We start from the raw sequence: 16,219 nt of genomic DNA, 5'->3' as shown, positions 1-16,219 counted from the left end.
CCTCATGGCTTCTACTCATTCAGGATGTTATGTTGCTTAAACTTAGTTTGATTGATACTTTAATGAAAATGACTCATAAGACACGCTAGGGAGTTTTAATATGTTGGATGACCTTCTAGTCTGTATTTTTGCATGGTTTTCATTAATAGTATATTTTTTAAGGGCACATGGATGATCAAAATTACTATGCTTAGAATATTGGATACAGTTTTGATATTGAGATTTTTCTTTATTTATCTCATTATCATGAGATTCTTCTTCACTCACTATATCATTTATGATTTCCTAACCCTTATCAAGATCAACATCATAATCATCAAACTTTGGAATTAGATACAACAAAAAAAATACTCAGTTTACTTAGGATTTTTAAATTCAAAAAAAATATTTTTTAAAAAAAAGATACATTTCTCGAAACATACAGTTTTTTATTTTTAAACTCAAAGCATCTATAACTTTTTTTGTTATTTCCATATCCAAAAAAGATATAAGGAATAGCGCGAGAAGAAAGCTTATCATTTTTATTAGTGAAAATAAAATGTTTGCACTCAAAAACTCTTAATCTAGAATAATCATGGGTAAGTTTAAAAAGTTTTTCAACTGGTAATATATTTTTCAAGGAGACAAATGACATTCTGTTAATAAGACAAATTTTAGTCACTGTGACTTCGGCCCAAACTTTTTAGGTACTTGATTTGAAATAAACAAAGTTCTTGTTGTTTCTATGATATACCTATGTTTTCTTTTAGCCAAACCATTTTATTGTAGAGTGTATGGACAAGATTTTTTATTTATAATACCATTCTATTCTAGGTAATTTTAAAAAAAATTTAGTAAAAATTCTTTCCCTAAATCAATGTGAAAGATAGAAACATCTCTTTGAAATTTATTTTTGACCAAATTGTGAAATATTTAAAAATATAAAAAAACTTCAGATTTGTATTTAAGAAAATAGACTCATGTTTGTCTAGTAAAATCATCAACAAAGAGTATATAATATGCAAACTCATCCTTAGATATAGCAGGTGTTGGGCCCCAAGCAACCGAATGCACTAACTCAAGTGGTCGTGTAGAGACAAAAGTTCTTTTTTGGAATGGTAATCGCTTTATTTTACCAAGAATATATTCTTCACATGTAAAATTTTCAAGATTACAAAATTTTTTTCATATTTGGAAGGTGTGAATTTTGAATACATTAGGATGGCCAAGTCTTTTATGCCATGAATCCAAATCCAGTTTCTAAATATTATAACAAAAAATATTCTTGGATGTTTCCAAAAAATCCATATAGTATAACTTTCCTTCTATATAGCCTTCCCAAATCAGCTTCTCTGATTGACGATTATGTGCTTGAAAACCAATAGAAGAGAAGGAAACATTATACCCATGGTCAAATAATTGAGAAACACATAAAAGATTTAAATTTAACTTGGTAATATATCTAATTTTTAAAATAAACTTTTTTTTTGAAATATTTTTAAAAAAAATATTACCTTTATCACAAGCTTAGTTGTCAAAGGTAGCGCCTAGGCGCATCCCAACCACCTGGGCGATTAGGTTTGGGTGGTGGGGCCCCTATATTACCTTCTAGGATTATTTTTTTTAGTATATATCATTTGTTTTCTTCTTCAAGGAGGAAAAAAAGAAGGAGAAGACATGTTATTTGTCTATTGCTGGTATTATGTCTACTGTTGAGAAAAAGAAGAAGACGACATATTATTTGTCTATTGCTTGTATTATGTCTATTGTTGAGAACAATAAGAAGAAGACATTATTTGTCTATTCCTTGTATTATATATATTGTTGTTCTTAATTTTTTTGTATATATGATTTTATTTTTTGTATATTGTTCTTCACATTGTTAGTTGTATTGTTTGCTTATTCAATTATTAATTTATTCTTAATTTGTTTAAGCAAGTTAAGGTTATGTAATATAATTGATTTACAGTGTTCAACAACATATTATTTGTTTATTGCTTATTGTTGACTAATTTTATGTTGTATAAATGTTTCTTATTATATTTTTTATGTTTTTTATTTGAGCCTGCCCCGCCTAGACTCTGCACAGTGCTTATTACAAATAAGATCTCAAGAGATGTTCCATCGGCAGTAAATATATTTGACTCACTTGAGTTATAACTATAACGCCTCCAAAATTCTGGATTTATAACTTTTTAGAAAAATTTTAAAAGCCTTGTAAACATTCCTTTATTAGAGTTTTAAATAGTAATTCAACGAAAAATTGTATTCTTGAAATAATAAGTCAACGAACCTTGGGTGCATTACTTGCGAAACCTTTCTTTTACACAATAGATTTAAAACACCGTACATTCAAAACTGAATAGAGTAAATTAAGAATGCAGCTTTAATAATTTAGTTATATAAAAGATGAATTTTCAAGGAAACCCTTATGCAAAATTATAGAAATGTCTTCAGAAGCAAAACATCAAGGAAATAGTCTCATCTTGATACCATCACGTTATTGTGCCATCGTTTGTCATACTAACCTAATCATCACATGTACCCATAAGACAGGTCAGTTTCATGAAAAAACTGGTAGGTGCACAAATATAATAATTTAGGACAAAGCTAACACATATTTATTTCATACATGATTTGTAATTCAAAATATACAAAAATGAGCATACTAATCTTGTTTTTGTATTGTTCCTATATTATCCGATGTCTCTAAAGAGACGAGCAAAAATGAGCATAATTAGCATAATTCAGCATAATTAGCATAATTCAAAACCCAAACTAATATATATGTCGTTCCTTTTGTAGTGTGCAAGTCAAAATAAGTAAAATGAACATGACAACTTTGTTTCAATATTAACTGTCCTGAGGGTACGCACAAGAGCAAAACGTAGAAACAACTAAGGTTGTTCGAGAGTTTGTTATGCTATGTATTTTTTATACCCCGAACAGGTAGCTGAGTTTGTTTCTAAGGGGATAGCCAGTGATCGAGATAGAATTTCCTAGAGGCATTCGTAGTAAGGAATACATCCAACTTCTACAAAAATCAATGGGATCTACCACCTAGGATATGTTTTGGTAGTCCCGTCTTCTAACTTCGGTGACTGAGGACACTGAATCATTTGCCCGAGGGGTGATTGTTAACAACCTGTCCATAAGAGTTTTTGTATCATCTCATCCTCTTTCTTGACAGAAACAAGTGATGAATAGCTATGTCAAGTTTTATTTTAATTAACAACTCATTCTATATGCTTTGTTCTCTCAAACCAAATCGAGCATCTTACCTATGAAGGTGATGATCACCATTTATGTGATTTCAATAATATGCTTTTTACATGTTTTGAAGTTATCATAAATCTCTCATCCAATCATTGTAGTACTAACATATTATGCATGTCTAATAGTACTGCTATGATAAGAGGGCTATAGGTTTCTCAGAAGAAAAAAAACCCAACTTTATTGTATTGTGAAAGAAATGATGTAACTATTTTAGCTTAATTTGATATGAATTGGTCTTTCAAAACACTTTTATATCATTGTGCACTTTACACAATATGAGATCGCCATGAATCTCTCATGCATTCAATCATCGTAGTACTAACATGTTGTGCATGTCTTATAGTACCGCTACGATGAGAGGGGTATAGGTTTCTCAGAAAGAAACCCCAACTCAATTCTTTCTTGAAAGAAACAGTGTAACCATTTTAGTTTAGTTTGACATGAATTGGTCTTTCGAAATATTTTTATATCATTGTGCACTTTGCACGATACGAGATCGCCACAAATCTCTTATTCATCCCATCATCGTAGTACTAACATGTGGTGCATGTCTTGCGATACCGCTTATGATAAAAGTATTTTTCTATGGCTGTCTGCACACAAAAAATTATATGCATACATGCATTTAAAATTGAACAAAGAGCAAATGATTAAACAAGGTACAAATAGATATGCAAGAAGAAAAGGGTGTACCATTCACTTTTATGTTGCTTGTTTAGTCTCTAAACTTGTGTTTTCTGAAATAGCTGTTTATTTTTGTTTGTGTTGTTTTCACAGATTGGTCTTCTTTTTGTTTATGTTAGCTTGTCTATGGCAGTCCAATCATGTTTGTTTCATGGCCATAAGATTTGCTAGATCTGCCTGAAGATCACAAATTAGTTTGTGCGAACTGGATGGTGTGTTGTCAGCAAATCCAAATTTTCATAGATGAGTCTTCGGAGTGAGAAAAAAAGAGAAAAAGAAAGGAACGGACACTATCCACTTTGCATATGGTTTATACAACTTTAAACTTATACATATGTTAGTTTCGTGACTACGATATGTACATCATCGTAACAACAAGGGCAACAACAACAATAATAATAAGAATAAATAAATAATAGCAAATCTACTACTATGGCTGCTGCTACTATTATAGAATGCTGGGATTGATAGGCTTGTGGCCCGATGACCAGGCTTCATCCACATGTTCTGTTCATTAAAGTTGAAAGAAAAACCATTAAAAACTTCGATAGAAAATGTGCATGATTCATTGATTTTGATTTCTCAACATTTAATTTGGCAAGCAAGATTTTGATTATCTATATTTCATTGTGCTCCAGGAGGAGAAGAAAGATAATAGCTGCAAAGCTGCGGATCCACAAAACTATGGGTTCCAAAATCTCATCTCTGAGCCATGACAGTCAGATTGAACAAGGTTTTCTTTCATATGCAGATGACGGTTGCAGTGCAGCAACCTGGGATACAACCAAACAATATCAGCAAGCAATGAGAAGAGATATTGATTGGGAAGATTGTATTATTGAACTTCTCCTCCTGCATCAGGTATATGCAATCTGATTCACCTCTATTTATATATGTGAAGATTTTATTTTTATTGATTGCAAGAAGTAACTTGGACAAATGATAAAAACTGCCAAAGAAGGAAAGTGTCGAAGCTATTAACATGTTTTATTGTGATGTTTAATGATCATACTCATCTGCTTCTGTTCTTTCAGTATGTAATGAGTAGGTATCCAAGGTTCTTTAATTTGTACTACTTGCTTTTTCCTGAAAATGTAAAATATTGACAGGTAAAAAAAAACTAGGAAGTTCATGATCCAAATACGGTTTTTACTGTGTGAACTTTTTTATTTTTCTTGTTTAGTTTGACGAGGATGCAAACATGTAAACACCACCTCCTAGTTGTTGTACTTATGTTTTTCACTTGATTAATTAAAACTTAATGCTTGCCCACAGGGTTTTTTTCCTGAAAATGTAAAATATTGACAGGTAAAAAAAACTAAGTTCATGATCCAAATACGGTTTTTACTGTGTGAACTTTTGATTTTCCTTGTTTAATTCGATGAGGATGCAAACATGTAAACAACACCTAGTTGTTGTACTAATGTTTTTCACTTGATTAATTAAAACTTAGATTGCCCACAGGCCACAAGGGCTCCACATTCAAGTTGAAGGGCATCATGAGTTCGATACTCAGGGTGTGTCCCTTGCCGTAAGTCCTGGACATCATGAAGTTACAGGTTCTCTTTGGTGAGGGAAGAGGCAGCCTTTGGGTTTTACACCATTGGGCATGGCAACCGTAGTTAGCCAGGACTTTCCAGCTGCATGGCACATCTCCTGACCCAACGCTGTTTCCCCCATATGAAAAATAATAATAACAAGAATTAATGCTTGGTCGAGTCTTTCCTAGAGAGAGAGAGAGAGAGAGAGAGAAATCTGGTGTGTTGAGTGCATAATTACCTATGTCGTTCAAGATATTTTCTCGTAGATATTTTTAGAAAGTAATCTTTCTGGAAAAAAGCTTGGAATCTTTAAATTTTGAAAAATATAAATAGTAATAAGATAAGAAAATAATAGGTTTTTTATTATTTTTCTTGCAAAAATATAAAGAAACAAGTTTTAAAAATTTTTAATAATACAAAATCAACCAAAAATAGGAAAACTGAACTTAAAATAAAAATAATAATTTTTAAAAAATATCGTGATATTTTTATTTTGGAAATATTTTGCTGATATTATTGGTCTCGCTGAAATTGGTGAGAATATCATGATATTTTCAAAATATCAGTGATGTCGGTGACAGTGGTTGAGTGAATATATGTATCTGCAAAACATCTCACCGTAATTCTTATATTCAGCAATATTATTCTTCAGACGACTAGGAATACCTGATGGTACATGTGTGTAAACACGACGCATTTTCCTAAATATAATTGATCTATTCTGTGTTAGCAAGCCATAGATTTGTAGCACAAGTTTTGTGTATGTTCTCAGCCAGCTTGTTGCATGTGAAGTGATTAACAATGTTTCTTTAACTTGGTTTTTGCCGACTTTAGGTAAGCGAGGAGGAAATAGAGAAGGGACATCATCGTTCTCTGCGTGATCTGCACGTCTTTAATTGTGGTCATAAGATCTCAAACGAGGAGCTTGGGAGTTACTTGCGCCCTAAAGAAGAAGTGAGGCGCTATTCCATGCCTTGAGAACCACAGAGTTCCAAAACCGGTTTCGTCTTTCATTTGCTTTGTGTCCCTTTCTAAATGCAACTTATATATTCTGTTTTTTGCATTAGGTTGCATTATTGTCGTTGCTAAGAGACTGGGAGTGAAATCCAAACTTGATGGGGGCAAGACCGAAGCAGGTGATATGTCCCCCCCCCCCCCCCCCCCCCCGAAGAGGGCAGTTTGCTACATCTCATGTTCGGGGGTCCCAAAGAGCACCACGTATGTAAGCATGTGTGGCTCGTATCCCCATGTTTGTCAGCATTACTTAGCGTTGAAGTTTGATGCGATTGCAAAGACTTAAGTACCCTTTTCTCCATTGGTGCAAAAAAAAACGACGATTCTAGAAAAGGAGTGGTTGTAAAGACTTAAGTACCCCGAAGATGGTTATTTAAGACCCAGTCTCTGCACTGCAAGATTATCTGAGAAAGGAATCCCCCCTAGAGAAGGCCATGAACATCAACCCTCTCACTTTCTCTCCCTTCTCTTTTTGCTTCTGTGCACATCCAGCAGACGATCCTACATTGCTCCATCAAGCACCGACTGACTTGCACATTGACTCCAGCATCGTTCAACTTGATGAGTTGTGTAGCCTGATTCAGAGTTTTTGCCCTTACAGGAGGAGGGTTTGGGGGTTCCCCCCGGCGTGGGTAGCATCATTCAACTTGATGACTTATGGAGCCTGATTTAGAGTTTTTGCCCTTACAGGAGGGGGGTCCGGGGGCTCCCCCTAGCGTGGGTTCCGCTGTGCGGTCAGCGAGCGAGGGTCCAGGGGGCGCGCCCCCCGGAGCAAATTTTTTGGGGGACTTATATAATTTTTTTTTTTCTTTCCCTCTTATAACTATTAAAAAAGAGCAATAAAGTATTTTGTTTAATCGTGGTGCTCATGTTTCTTTCAGTTGTTTCTTGCTCGAGGTTTTCGTAACACTCTTACCCACGAATATTAGAATATTTTCAGATATAAACTAATTGAAATATTAATTTCAGAAACAGGAAATTGGATTTTAACAGACAGGTTTCAGTAAATTGGGTGTTATAGAAGCTAAACTGACTCAAATTCTCCCAAATTCGTGGGAGAAGTTACTTAATTCAATCAAGAAACTAATCCAATTTACAGAAATGGAAAATCAATCTTGGTTTGAAGATGGTGACTTCAGGAAGTTACCGTTTCATTTTAGGAAATGAACCTGTTACAGAACCTGAAATTTTGTAACCAGTTCCGATTTTTAACAGATTTAAAATATCAAATGAGTATATAAAGTTATAAAAATTTCTAGATATAAACTAGACAAATAAAAAAAGAAAACTCTTTTTATAGATTTGAAAAATAATTGCCCGTTGGGGAGATATGACTCTTGCAAAATGAACTAAAAACTTGAGTAACTCAAATGATATAGAGTGTCACAGGTTCTTGGTTTTTGACCAAAAACAGGTATAAAATGACCGTAAAAATTGCTGAAAATTAGCAAAAATAAACTAGACTCAATAACAAAGATGTCACTTTTTACGGATCGGAAATTCGATCTCCGGTTATGAAGATACGCCCCCGACAAGTTGGTCTTGATTCAAATAGAAATTTATACATGATGGCTTACTGAATAACACTACAAATCGCTATAGTGATTTGCGGAAGACACTACAAATCACTATAGTGACTCGTTGAAGACTCAGCAACACTATAAATTGTTGTAGAGACTCGTTGGAGACCCGAAACACTATAAATCACCATAGGGACTCGTTGGAGACTTGATAATACTATAAATCATTGTAGGGACTCGTTGGAGACCCAGCAACACTATAAATCATTGTAGGGACTCATTTGAGAGTCGACAACACTATAAATCATTGTAGGGACTTGTTGAAGACCCGACAACAGAATAAATTAACTTTTTTGGGGGCCTTTTATAAATTTTTTCTTTTCTTTCTCTCTTGTAACTATCGAAAAAGAGCAATAAAGTGTTTTGTTTAATCGTGGTGCTCATGTTTCCTTCAGTTGTTTCTTGCTCGAGGTTTTTATAACACCCTTTTCCATGAATATTAGAATATTTTCAGATATAAACTAATTGGAATATTAATTTCAGAAACAGGAAATTGGATTTTAAGAGACAGGTTTCAGTAAATTGAGTGTTACATAGGCTAAACTGACTCAAATTCTCCCAAATTCGTGGGAGAAGTTGCTTAACTCAATCAGGAAACTAATACAATTTACAGAAATGAAAAATCATTCCTGGTTTAAAGATGGTGACTTCGAAAAGTTATCGTTCTATTTCAAGAAATGAACCTGTTACAGAACCTGAAATTCTGTAACCAGTTTCAGTTTTTAACAGATTTGAAATATCAAATGAGTATATAAAGTTATAAAAATTTCCAGATATAAACTAGACAAATAAAGAAAGAAAACCCTTTTTACAGATTTGAAGAATGATCTCCCGTTGGGGAGATATGACTCTTGCAAAATGAACTAAAAACCTGAGTAACTCAAATGATATAAAGTGTCACAGGGTCTTAGTTTTCGACCAAAAATAGGTATGAAATGATCATAAAAATTGCTGAAAATTTGCAGAAATAAACTAGACTCAATAACGAAGATGCCATTTTTTATGAATCGGAAATCCGATCTTCGGTTAGAGATATACGTTCCCGACAAGTTGGTCTTAATTCAAATAGCAATTTATGCGTGACGACTTACTGAATAACACTACAAATCGCTATAGTGATTTGCGGAAGATACTACAAATCGCTATAGTGACTCGTTGGAAACCCGACAACACTATAAATCGTTGTAGGGACTCGTTGGAGACCCGACAATACTATAAATCGTTGTAGGGACTCATTGGAGAATTGACAACACTATAAATCACTGTAGGGACTCGTTGGAGACCCGACAATACTATAAATTGTTGTAGAGACTCGTTGCAAACCCGACAACACTATAAATCGCTGTAGGGACTCGTTGGAAACCCGAAAACACTATAAATTAATTTTCTTGGGGCCTTGTATAAATTTTTTCTTTTCTTTCCCTCTTGTAACTATCGAAAAAGAGCAATAAAGTATTTTGTTTAATCGTGGTGCTCATGTTTCCTTCGGTTGTTTCTTGCTCGAGGTTTTTGTAACACCCTTTCTCACGAATATTAGAATATTTCCAGATATAAACTAATTGAAATATTAATTTCAGAAATAGAAAATTGGATTTTAACAGACAGGTTTCAGTAAATTGGGTGTTACAGAGGCTAAACTGACTCAAGATCTCTCAAATTCGTGGGTGAAGTTGCTTAATTCAATCAGGGAACTAATCCAATTTACAAAAACAGAAAATCAATCCTGGTTTGAAGATGGTGACTTCGGTAAGTTACCATTCCATTTCAAGAAATGAACCTGTTACAGAACTTGAAATTTTGTAACCAGTTTCGGTTTTTAACAGATTTGAAATATCAAATGAGTATATAAAGTTATAAAAAAATTTAAATATAAACTAGACAAATAAAGAAAGAAAACTTTTTTTACAGATTTGGAAAATGATCTCCCGTTGGGGAGATATGACTCTTACAAAATGAGTTAAAAACCTAAATAATTCAAATGATATAGAGTGTGACAGTGTCTTGGTTTTGACCAAAAACATGTATGAAATGATCATAAAAATTGCTGAAAATTGGTAGAAATGAACAAAACTCAATAACGAAGACGTCGCTTTTTACGGATCGGAAATCTGATCTTCGGTTAAAAAGATACGCCCCCGACAAGTTGGTCTTGATTCAAATAGCGATTTACGCATGACGGCTTACTGAATAACACTACAAATCGCTATAGTGATTTGCGGAAGACACTACAAATCGCTATAGTGACTCGTTGAAGACTCGACGACACTATAAATTGTTGTAAGGACTCGTTGGATACCCGACAATACTATAAATCGCTATAGGGACACGTTGGAGACCCGACAATACTATAAATCTTTGTAGGGACTCATTGGAGACCCAGAAATACTATAAATCATTGTAGAGACCCGACAACACTATGAATCACTATAGAGACTCGTTGGAGACCCAACAACACTATAAATTAATTTTTTTGTGGCCTTGTATAAATTTTTTATTTTCTTTCTCTCCTGTAACTATCGAAAAAGAGCAATAAAGTGTTTTGTTTAATCGTGGTGCTTATGTTTCCTTTAATTATTTCTTGCTCAAGGTTTTCGTAACACCCTTTCCTACGATTTTTTTTTCTTTGCGATTTTCGTAAATTGCTACTCAATTTGCCATATTTTTCGCTACACAATTTTCATAAATCGCCACTCGATTTAGCGATTTGCCATTTTTTCGCTACGTGATATTCGTAAATCGCTACTCGATATAGAATGTTGCACTTCTTCAACAAATCGTCATTTGATTAGCAACATTCTTCAGCAAAATTGTTATTTCGAGTTGTCAAGTCTCCAACGAGTCCCTATAGCGATTTATAGTGTTGTCGAGTCTCCAACAAGTCACTATAGCGATTTATAGTGTTGTCGGGTCTCCAACGAGTCTCTATAGTGATTTACAGTGTTGTCGGGTCTCCAACGAGTCTCTGTAGCGATTTATAGTATTGTCGGGTCTCTAACGAGTCTCTGTAGCGATTTATAGTGTTGTTGAGTCTCCAACGAGTCACTATAGCGATTTACAGTGTTGTCGAATCTCCAGTGAGTCTCTGTAGCGATTTATAGTGTTGTCAGGTCTCTAACGAGTCACTATAGTGATTTATAGTGTTGTCGGGTCTCCAACGAGTCACTATAGCGATTTGTAGTGTCTTCCGCAAATCACTATAGCGATTTGTAGTGTTATTCACTAAACTGTTAGGCGTAAATCGTTATTTAAATCAAGACCAACTTGTCGAGGGTGTATCTCTCTAACCAAAGATCGAATTTTTAATTCGTAAAAAGTGGTGTCTTCGTTATTGAGTCTAGTTTATTTCTACTAATTTTCAGCAATTTTTATGGTCATTTTATACTTGTTTTTTTTGTCGAAAACCAAGACCCTGTCATACTCTATATTATTTGAGTTACTCAGGTTTTTAGTTCATTTTGCAAGAGTCATATCTCCTCAATGGGAGACCATTTTCAAAATCTGTGAAACGGGTTTTCTTTCTTTATTTGTATAGTTTATATCTAGAAGTTTTTATAACTTTATATACTCATTTGATATTTCAAATTTGTTAAAAACCGGAACTAGTTACAGAATTTCAGGTTCTGTAACAGGTTCATTTCCTGAAATAGAACGGTAACTTCCCGAAGTCACCATTTTCAAACCAGGATTGATTTTTCGTTCTGAAATTGCTCCAGTTTATACAAGTTTTATCACCAACCATTCTGTCATGATGGGAAAGTTGGAGGTTGTACTCCGTTGTAGGTTTACTGGAGGAAGATTTCGTTGTAGGTGTCCCTCAAAGGCGGAGGAGGAGCCGCCGCAGTCGGTTGCCCGCTGGACGATAGTAGCATTCCGGCTACTGCTAGTAGAAAGAGGATGACAATCACCATTGGATTGCTGACTCTTTGCCTCCCTTGATTTCTTCTCTAGAGAGAGAGAGAGGGTTTTACAGTGTTTTACGGAGAAGGAAGAAGAAGAAGATGGCGATGAAAAGTTCAAACAGACATTTTTTATGGCTCAGGTTCGTTTCGCCGAATCACCATCGGATCGCCGTCTAAGGTTCGTTTCGCTGTGTAGACTTTGAAGAGTCAACATCATCCTCGACTTTCTGGATAGAGGACATGTTTGTCCTTTTTTTGAACCGTTTGTTTTCCTTTTTTTGAATAAAGGATATTTTTGTTATTTTCTCAAACCGGCATTTTATGGCAAGAAAGGGTACTTAAGTCTTTGCAACCGCACCAGACTCCGATGCTAAGTGATGTCAACATACACGGGAATACGAGCCCCACGTGCTTACATTTGTGGCGCTCATTCGGACCCCCGAACACAGACATGGGATTTAGTGAATCATCGGAGGAGAACATACACCACCCTCCTGGGCAAGACTGCAACAATTTTCAACAACGTTGGTTGAGACTGAGCGCATGAGGTATAGATTTGTGGTGACTTCTTTTTGGGAAGGAACAATGTTGTTAGTATCGTTTGGCCAACGATTCAGGTGAATCGGCCGGATACCGATACTCAAGTGAATCGTTCTGAATTGTCCAAAAAATAATTAAAAAATATTATATGTCAATCAGAACGTGACACATGTTAAAACCATTAAAATAATATTAAAAACTATTTTTAAATATTTTTACATTTATTAAAAAATAGTCGATTCAGGGGTGAAGTGTATTGATTTTCTGCTGATACGATACATGTCTCGACCGATATACACCAATACTGACAACATTGGGAAGGAAAAGTAAGTTTCAGGAGTGAGCTCAAACTGTCAGTGGGATTGTAATTTAGATTGCATTGTTCGATTGTACAGAGATTTTAGTGCTACAGATAAGAAATGCATGTGCATAAAGTTTTTTATTTTTATTTTTCTTTTTTTTTGTAATAAAGATGTTGCTATAGCTTTTATATATCTTAATGGAATAAAAGGTGCTTCCTTCACCATTTTTTATCACAAATCCCTTGCAAAGAAAAATATTATTTTATAGATAAAAGAAAATATCATTTTCTGACCTGTAGCTTCATCTTGGTGAGCAAGTCAATGGCCAGGATCGACGATGGGATACGGACTGGTTTTTAGTGGCTCAGTTTTTTAAAGTCGTATGTTTACTGCGTATAAATTGTAAGAAAGACAGCTGATATTTGGTCATTAGATAGACTTATTTACAAATAAATGCATACCCCAGACCTATTTAAGAATTTTATTAAGGAAATGAGCCCCCATGCAGGGAGGGACAAAGGGGCTCTTGAAAGAGTTCCTACTAATCTATGCAGGTATTAATTCCCCAACCAACAATGTTGTTGCTTCATTATATTATGAACTCACATGAATGATCTAAACATCAGTGTGCTTGATAAGATATCCTATTAGTGAGACATCCAACCGAGCTGGAATCTGATTGGTCAGATTGGGTAAAGAAAATAGAATTCAGTGTGCAGATGTTCATCTGAATTTGAACCAAAATTAACCTGAATCCGATGGATAATCTGACCCGATTACTCATAGAATGCACCTGATGTGATTAACCAGATCTGGGTTTGATTGGAATTGTCTTATCTCATCCAATTTTGAATCTGAATCCAAATCTGATCTGGCTAAATCTTATTAGGTCAGATTCAGTAATGTCTAGATCTGAATTGGATCTGACCCATTTGCATCCCTATCCTCATATAAGTATTCTTTTGTAAGAAGTAGACCAAGTGATATAATTGCTACTCAACATGTATGTTTCCAAACATTAATAGCCGACTAGTGGTAGGCGACTGAGACTGATATTGTTCCAATATCCTGGATATCTTGCCCCCTTGTCTGACACCCATTTTGGATGCCACCAATGTCAAAATCATCATAACTCAGTTTCTTGGTTCAAGCATGCTTGTTATGGAGCTCTACCATTAGTGCAGACTCCCTATTGGGCAAAGGGGTGGCCAGCAGAGGGGATCGTATAAAATAGTGGGTGACATTAGTGATGTCACCCACCAACCGCAACCGCAACCACTAACCCCCAACCCCTGGTTCCGCTTGTCCTGAGGTGCAGAAAACAATAATTCAGTAGTAAATAAAAAGGATCACAATTACAAGTCTTAAATGAAATGAGCAGACTGAATTGAAGCCGCCGCATATGTATCCAATAGATGAGATAACACGGTTTACAATCTCTCCTGATCCCACAACTTGATCAAGGGTTTCTCCTTAATAAACATAAAAAAAATGAGTGATGTAAAAGGCACTATAGCTTATGGAATAATAGTAGCCCCATCTCATTCAGTGTGAAGCCAAATGATTGAAGGTCTAAGTAAACATAGTACTTGTTGCACTTCCCAGGATGAGCTAAATTGCTTGCTCTCTGCCCAAAAATACCAATTGATTTGAAACATTGCATGCTTGGGAATGAGGCTACAAACCCAACAGATCCTGGTAGGATCTCTAAGAGTCTACGATTATGAAAATGCATTGAATTAGGCCGTGGCCGATGTCTTAAGATTGAGTCCACTTGGGCCAAGGTGAAGCTAATGGTTAGGCAAACTTAGACTTTATAATGGTTGTGCCGGCATAATCCTTTGAAGCATGCTAAATCAAACGACAAACATAGATTCATAGACCATGCAGTAGTGTTACAGGCAGAGAAGAACCAACGACTGAAAAAATGGAAATTGCACTATATTTTGTATTAGAGCATAAAGAAGAAACCCTTGACATTATTACATTGAGAAGCAAAGACTTCATACACATAAGGCATTTGAGCCCAAAAAAACTAAAACTGAAGCATTTCAGCACCAAACATCTGAGAACATTGTTTTAAGCAATTAATTCAGAAGAATGCGAGCGACAAAACAAGAGCACTTTGTACTCAGTCATCAGTAAAAGAAAGACAACCCCATTGTTGTTGCTTATGTTACATAGCTAGAGAAAAGAAAGATTTTATTTAAGAGCTGCTCTACATCAGTTGTGAAGTTATCAGTCTTTCAATGCTTATGGATGAGCTAGAAAGTAAATATTACACTACGTGCATGGACAGTTAATGGTACAGACTTTTCTTTTCTTTTCTTTTCCAGAATAAGATGCTACACGAACTTCTAATAAATGCTTAACCATTAATTTTTACATGTCAAAAGAAGCAGCCTTCTCCATGTAATAATCAAATATCCACCCTTTAATTATCTGGAGTTCAGATTCCCTCTGGTCTATTAACCATTTTGGATCCCAATCAGTGGCAGCCCGAAGATCCAAGTGATGAGCGCCTGAAAATACCAAAGTTGAGTACATCTATCACATAGCCCTACACACACACACACACACTTTAGCTGTATGTTGGAAATGCATGATGTGCTTCAATGTAATTTACTATGAATGCATTAAACCATGGGATCAGTTTTAAATGTGTCAGGGTATAAGTTCGTGGTTGCAGATGTTAACAGCTATATATATAGGGACCATATTTCCTACAGTCGTCTATAGGTACAAATGCGCACTTTTTTTTTCACTTTTTTGGTTGTTTTCATGAAACTAACTATACAGATGTGATCGACATGTTTCTCTTACTGAGAATCGGCTCTTAGACCGTTCAATTATGGCATGTAGGCAGGTTTTTGAGGCTTCAAAAATTAACGACCTCCAATGTGTCATACTTTGTCGGATGATAAAATCATGTTTTTTCATAAAAAAAAAAACAATCCAAAAGCCGATCCCCACTATTTTGGACATGTTGAATCCATCTATGAGGTCCGATAGGATCAAAACATCTTGCAGCATAGTGATCCAAAGGCATTTGTACCCACAAACTTTTGTAATAAAACATTACCCATATATATATATATATATAGGGTTAATATTTTGTACTAACCAAGGTATAGAACTATTTAGTACCTTTTTTCATACTTTTTAGATTTTTTTTTGCAGGTTGGACCCTATGGTTGTGATCTACAAGGTTTGTTTAGTGGGAAATGAGTTTTGAATCATGTCATTGTGATGTGTTAGTAGGTTTTTCATGTAATATCGTGTATTTTATACTTAGTAGAATTTAGAGACTTTTGAAAATTTGTTTAAGTGTAGAAAAAAAATCGATAAACTTTTGATATTAGGAATGCGATATTTGACTGGGCTTGACCCAGGTCTCATCAACA

General features: G+C 34.9%; 2 protein-coding genes across 2 annotated transcripts in view; one reads left to right on the top strand and one right to left on the bottom strand.

Annotated features, from left to right (window-relative positions):
• The first annotated feature begins 4,585 nt into the window (after window positions 1-4,585).
• Window positions 4,586-6,634, top strand: LOC149821222 (uncharacterized). The gene is made up of 3 exons (XM_089982536.1): window positions 4,586-4,800; window positions 6,315-6,434; window positions 6,548-6,634. The coding sequence occupies exons 1-3, from the start codon at window positions 4,624-4,626 to the stop codon at window positions 6,581-6,583; spliced, it is 333 nt and encodes a 110-aa protein (XP_089838662.1). The 5' UTR covers window positions 4,586-4,623; the 3' UTR covers window positions 6,584-6,634.
• An 8,366-nt stretch (window positions 6,635-15,000) lies between these two features.
• LOC149821221 (uncharacterized) overlaps window positions 15,001-16,219 on the bottom strand; it is a 28,721-nt gene continuing 27,502 nt past the window's right edge. The window contains exon 10 of the mRNA XM_089982535.1: window positions 15,001-15,337. Coding sequence (XP_089838661.1) covers window positions 15,198-15,337 — 140 coding nt within the window. The 3' untranslated portion in view covers window positions 15,001-15,197. The remainder of the gene's footprint in view (window positions 15,338-16,219) is intronic.

This window comes from Nuphar pumila, chromosome 12 (genome assembly GCF_984573655.1).
Source record: "Nuphar pumila chromosome 12, dmNupPumi1.hap1.1, whole genome shotgun sequence".
Lineage (NCBI taxonomy): Eukaryota > Viridiplantae > Streptophyta > Magnoliopsida > Nymphaeales > Nymphaeaceae > Nuphar > Nuphar pumila.
Note: the sequence above shows the minus strand (reverse complement) of the source record. Positions and strands in the feature narration are given on the sequence as shown.

What these genes read in the sequence shown, in the direction of transcription:
- LOC149821222 (XM_089982536.1), top strand. Translation starts at nt 4,624, where the DNA reads ATGGGTTCCAAAATCTCATCTCTGAGCCATGACAGTCAGATTGAACAA. An exon ending in AACTTCTCCTCCTGCATCAG is followed by an intron (nt 4,801 to 6,314) that starts GTATATGCAATC and finishes TGCCGACTTTAG; the next exon opens with GTAAGCGAGGAGGAAATAGA. An exon ending in ACTTGCGCCCTAAAGAAGAA is followed by an intron (nt 6,435 to 6,547) that starts GTGAGGCGCTAT and finishes TTTTTGCATTAG; the next exon opens with GTTGCATTATTGTCGTTGCT.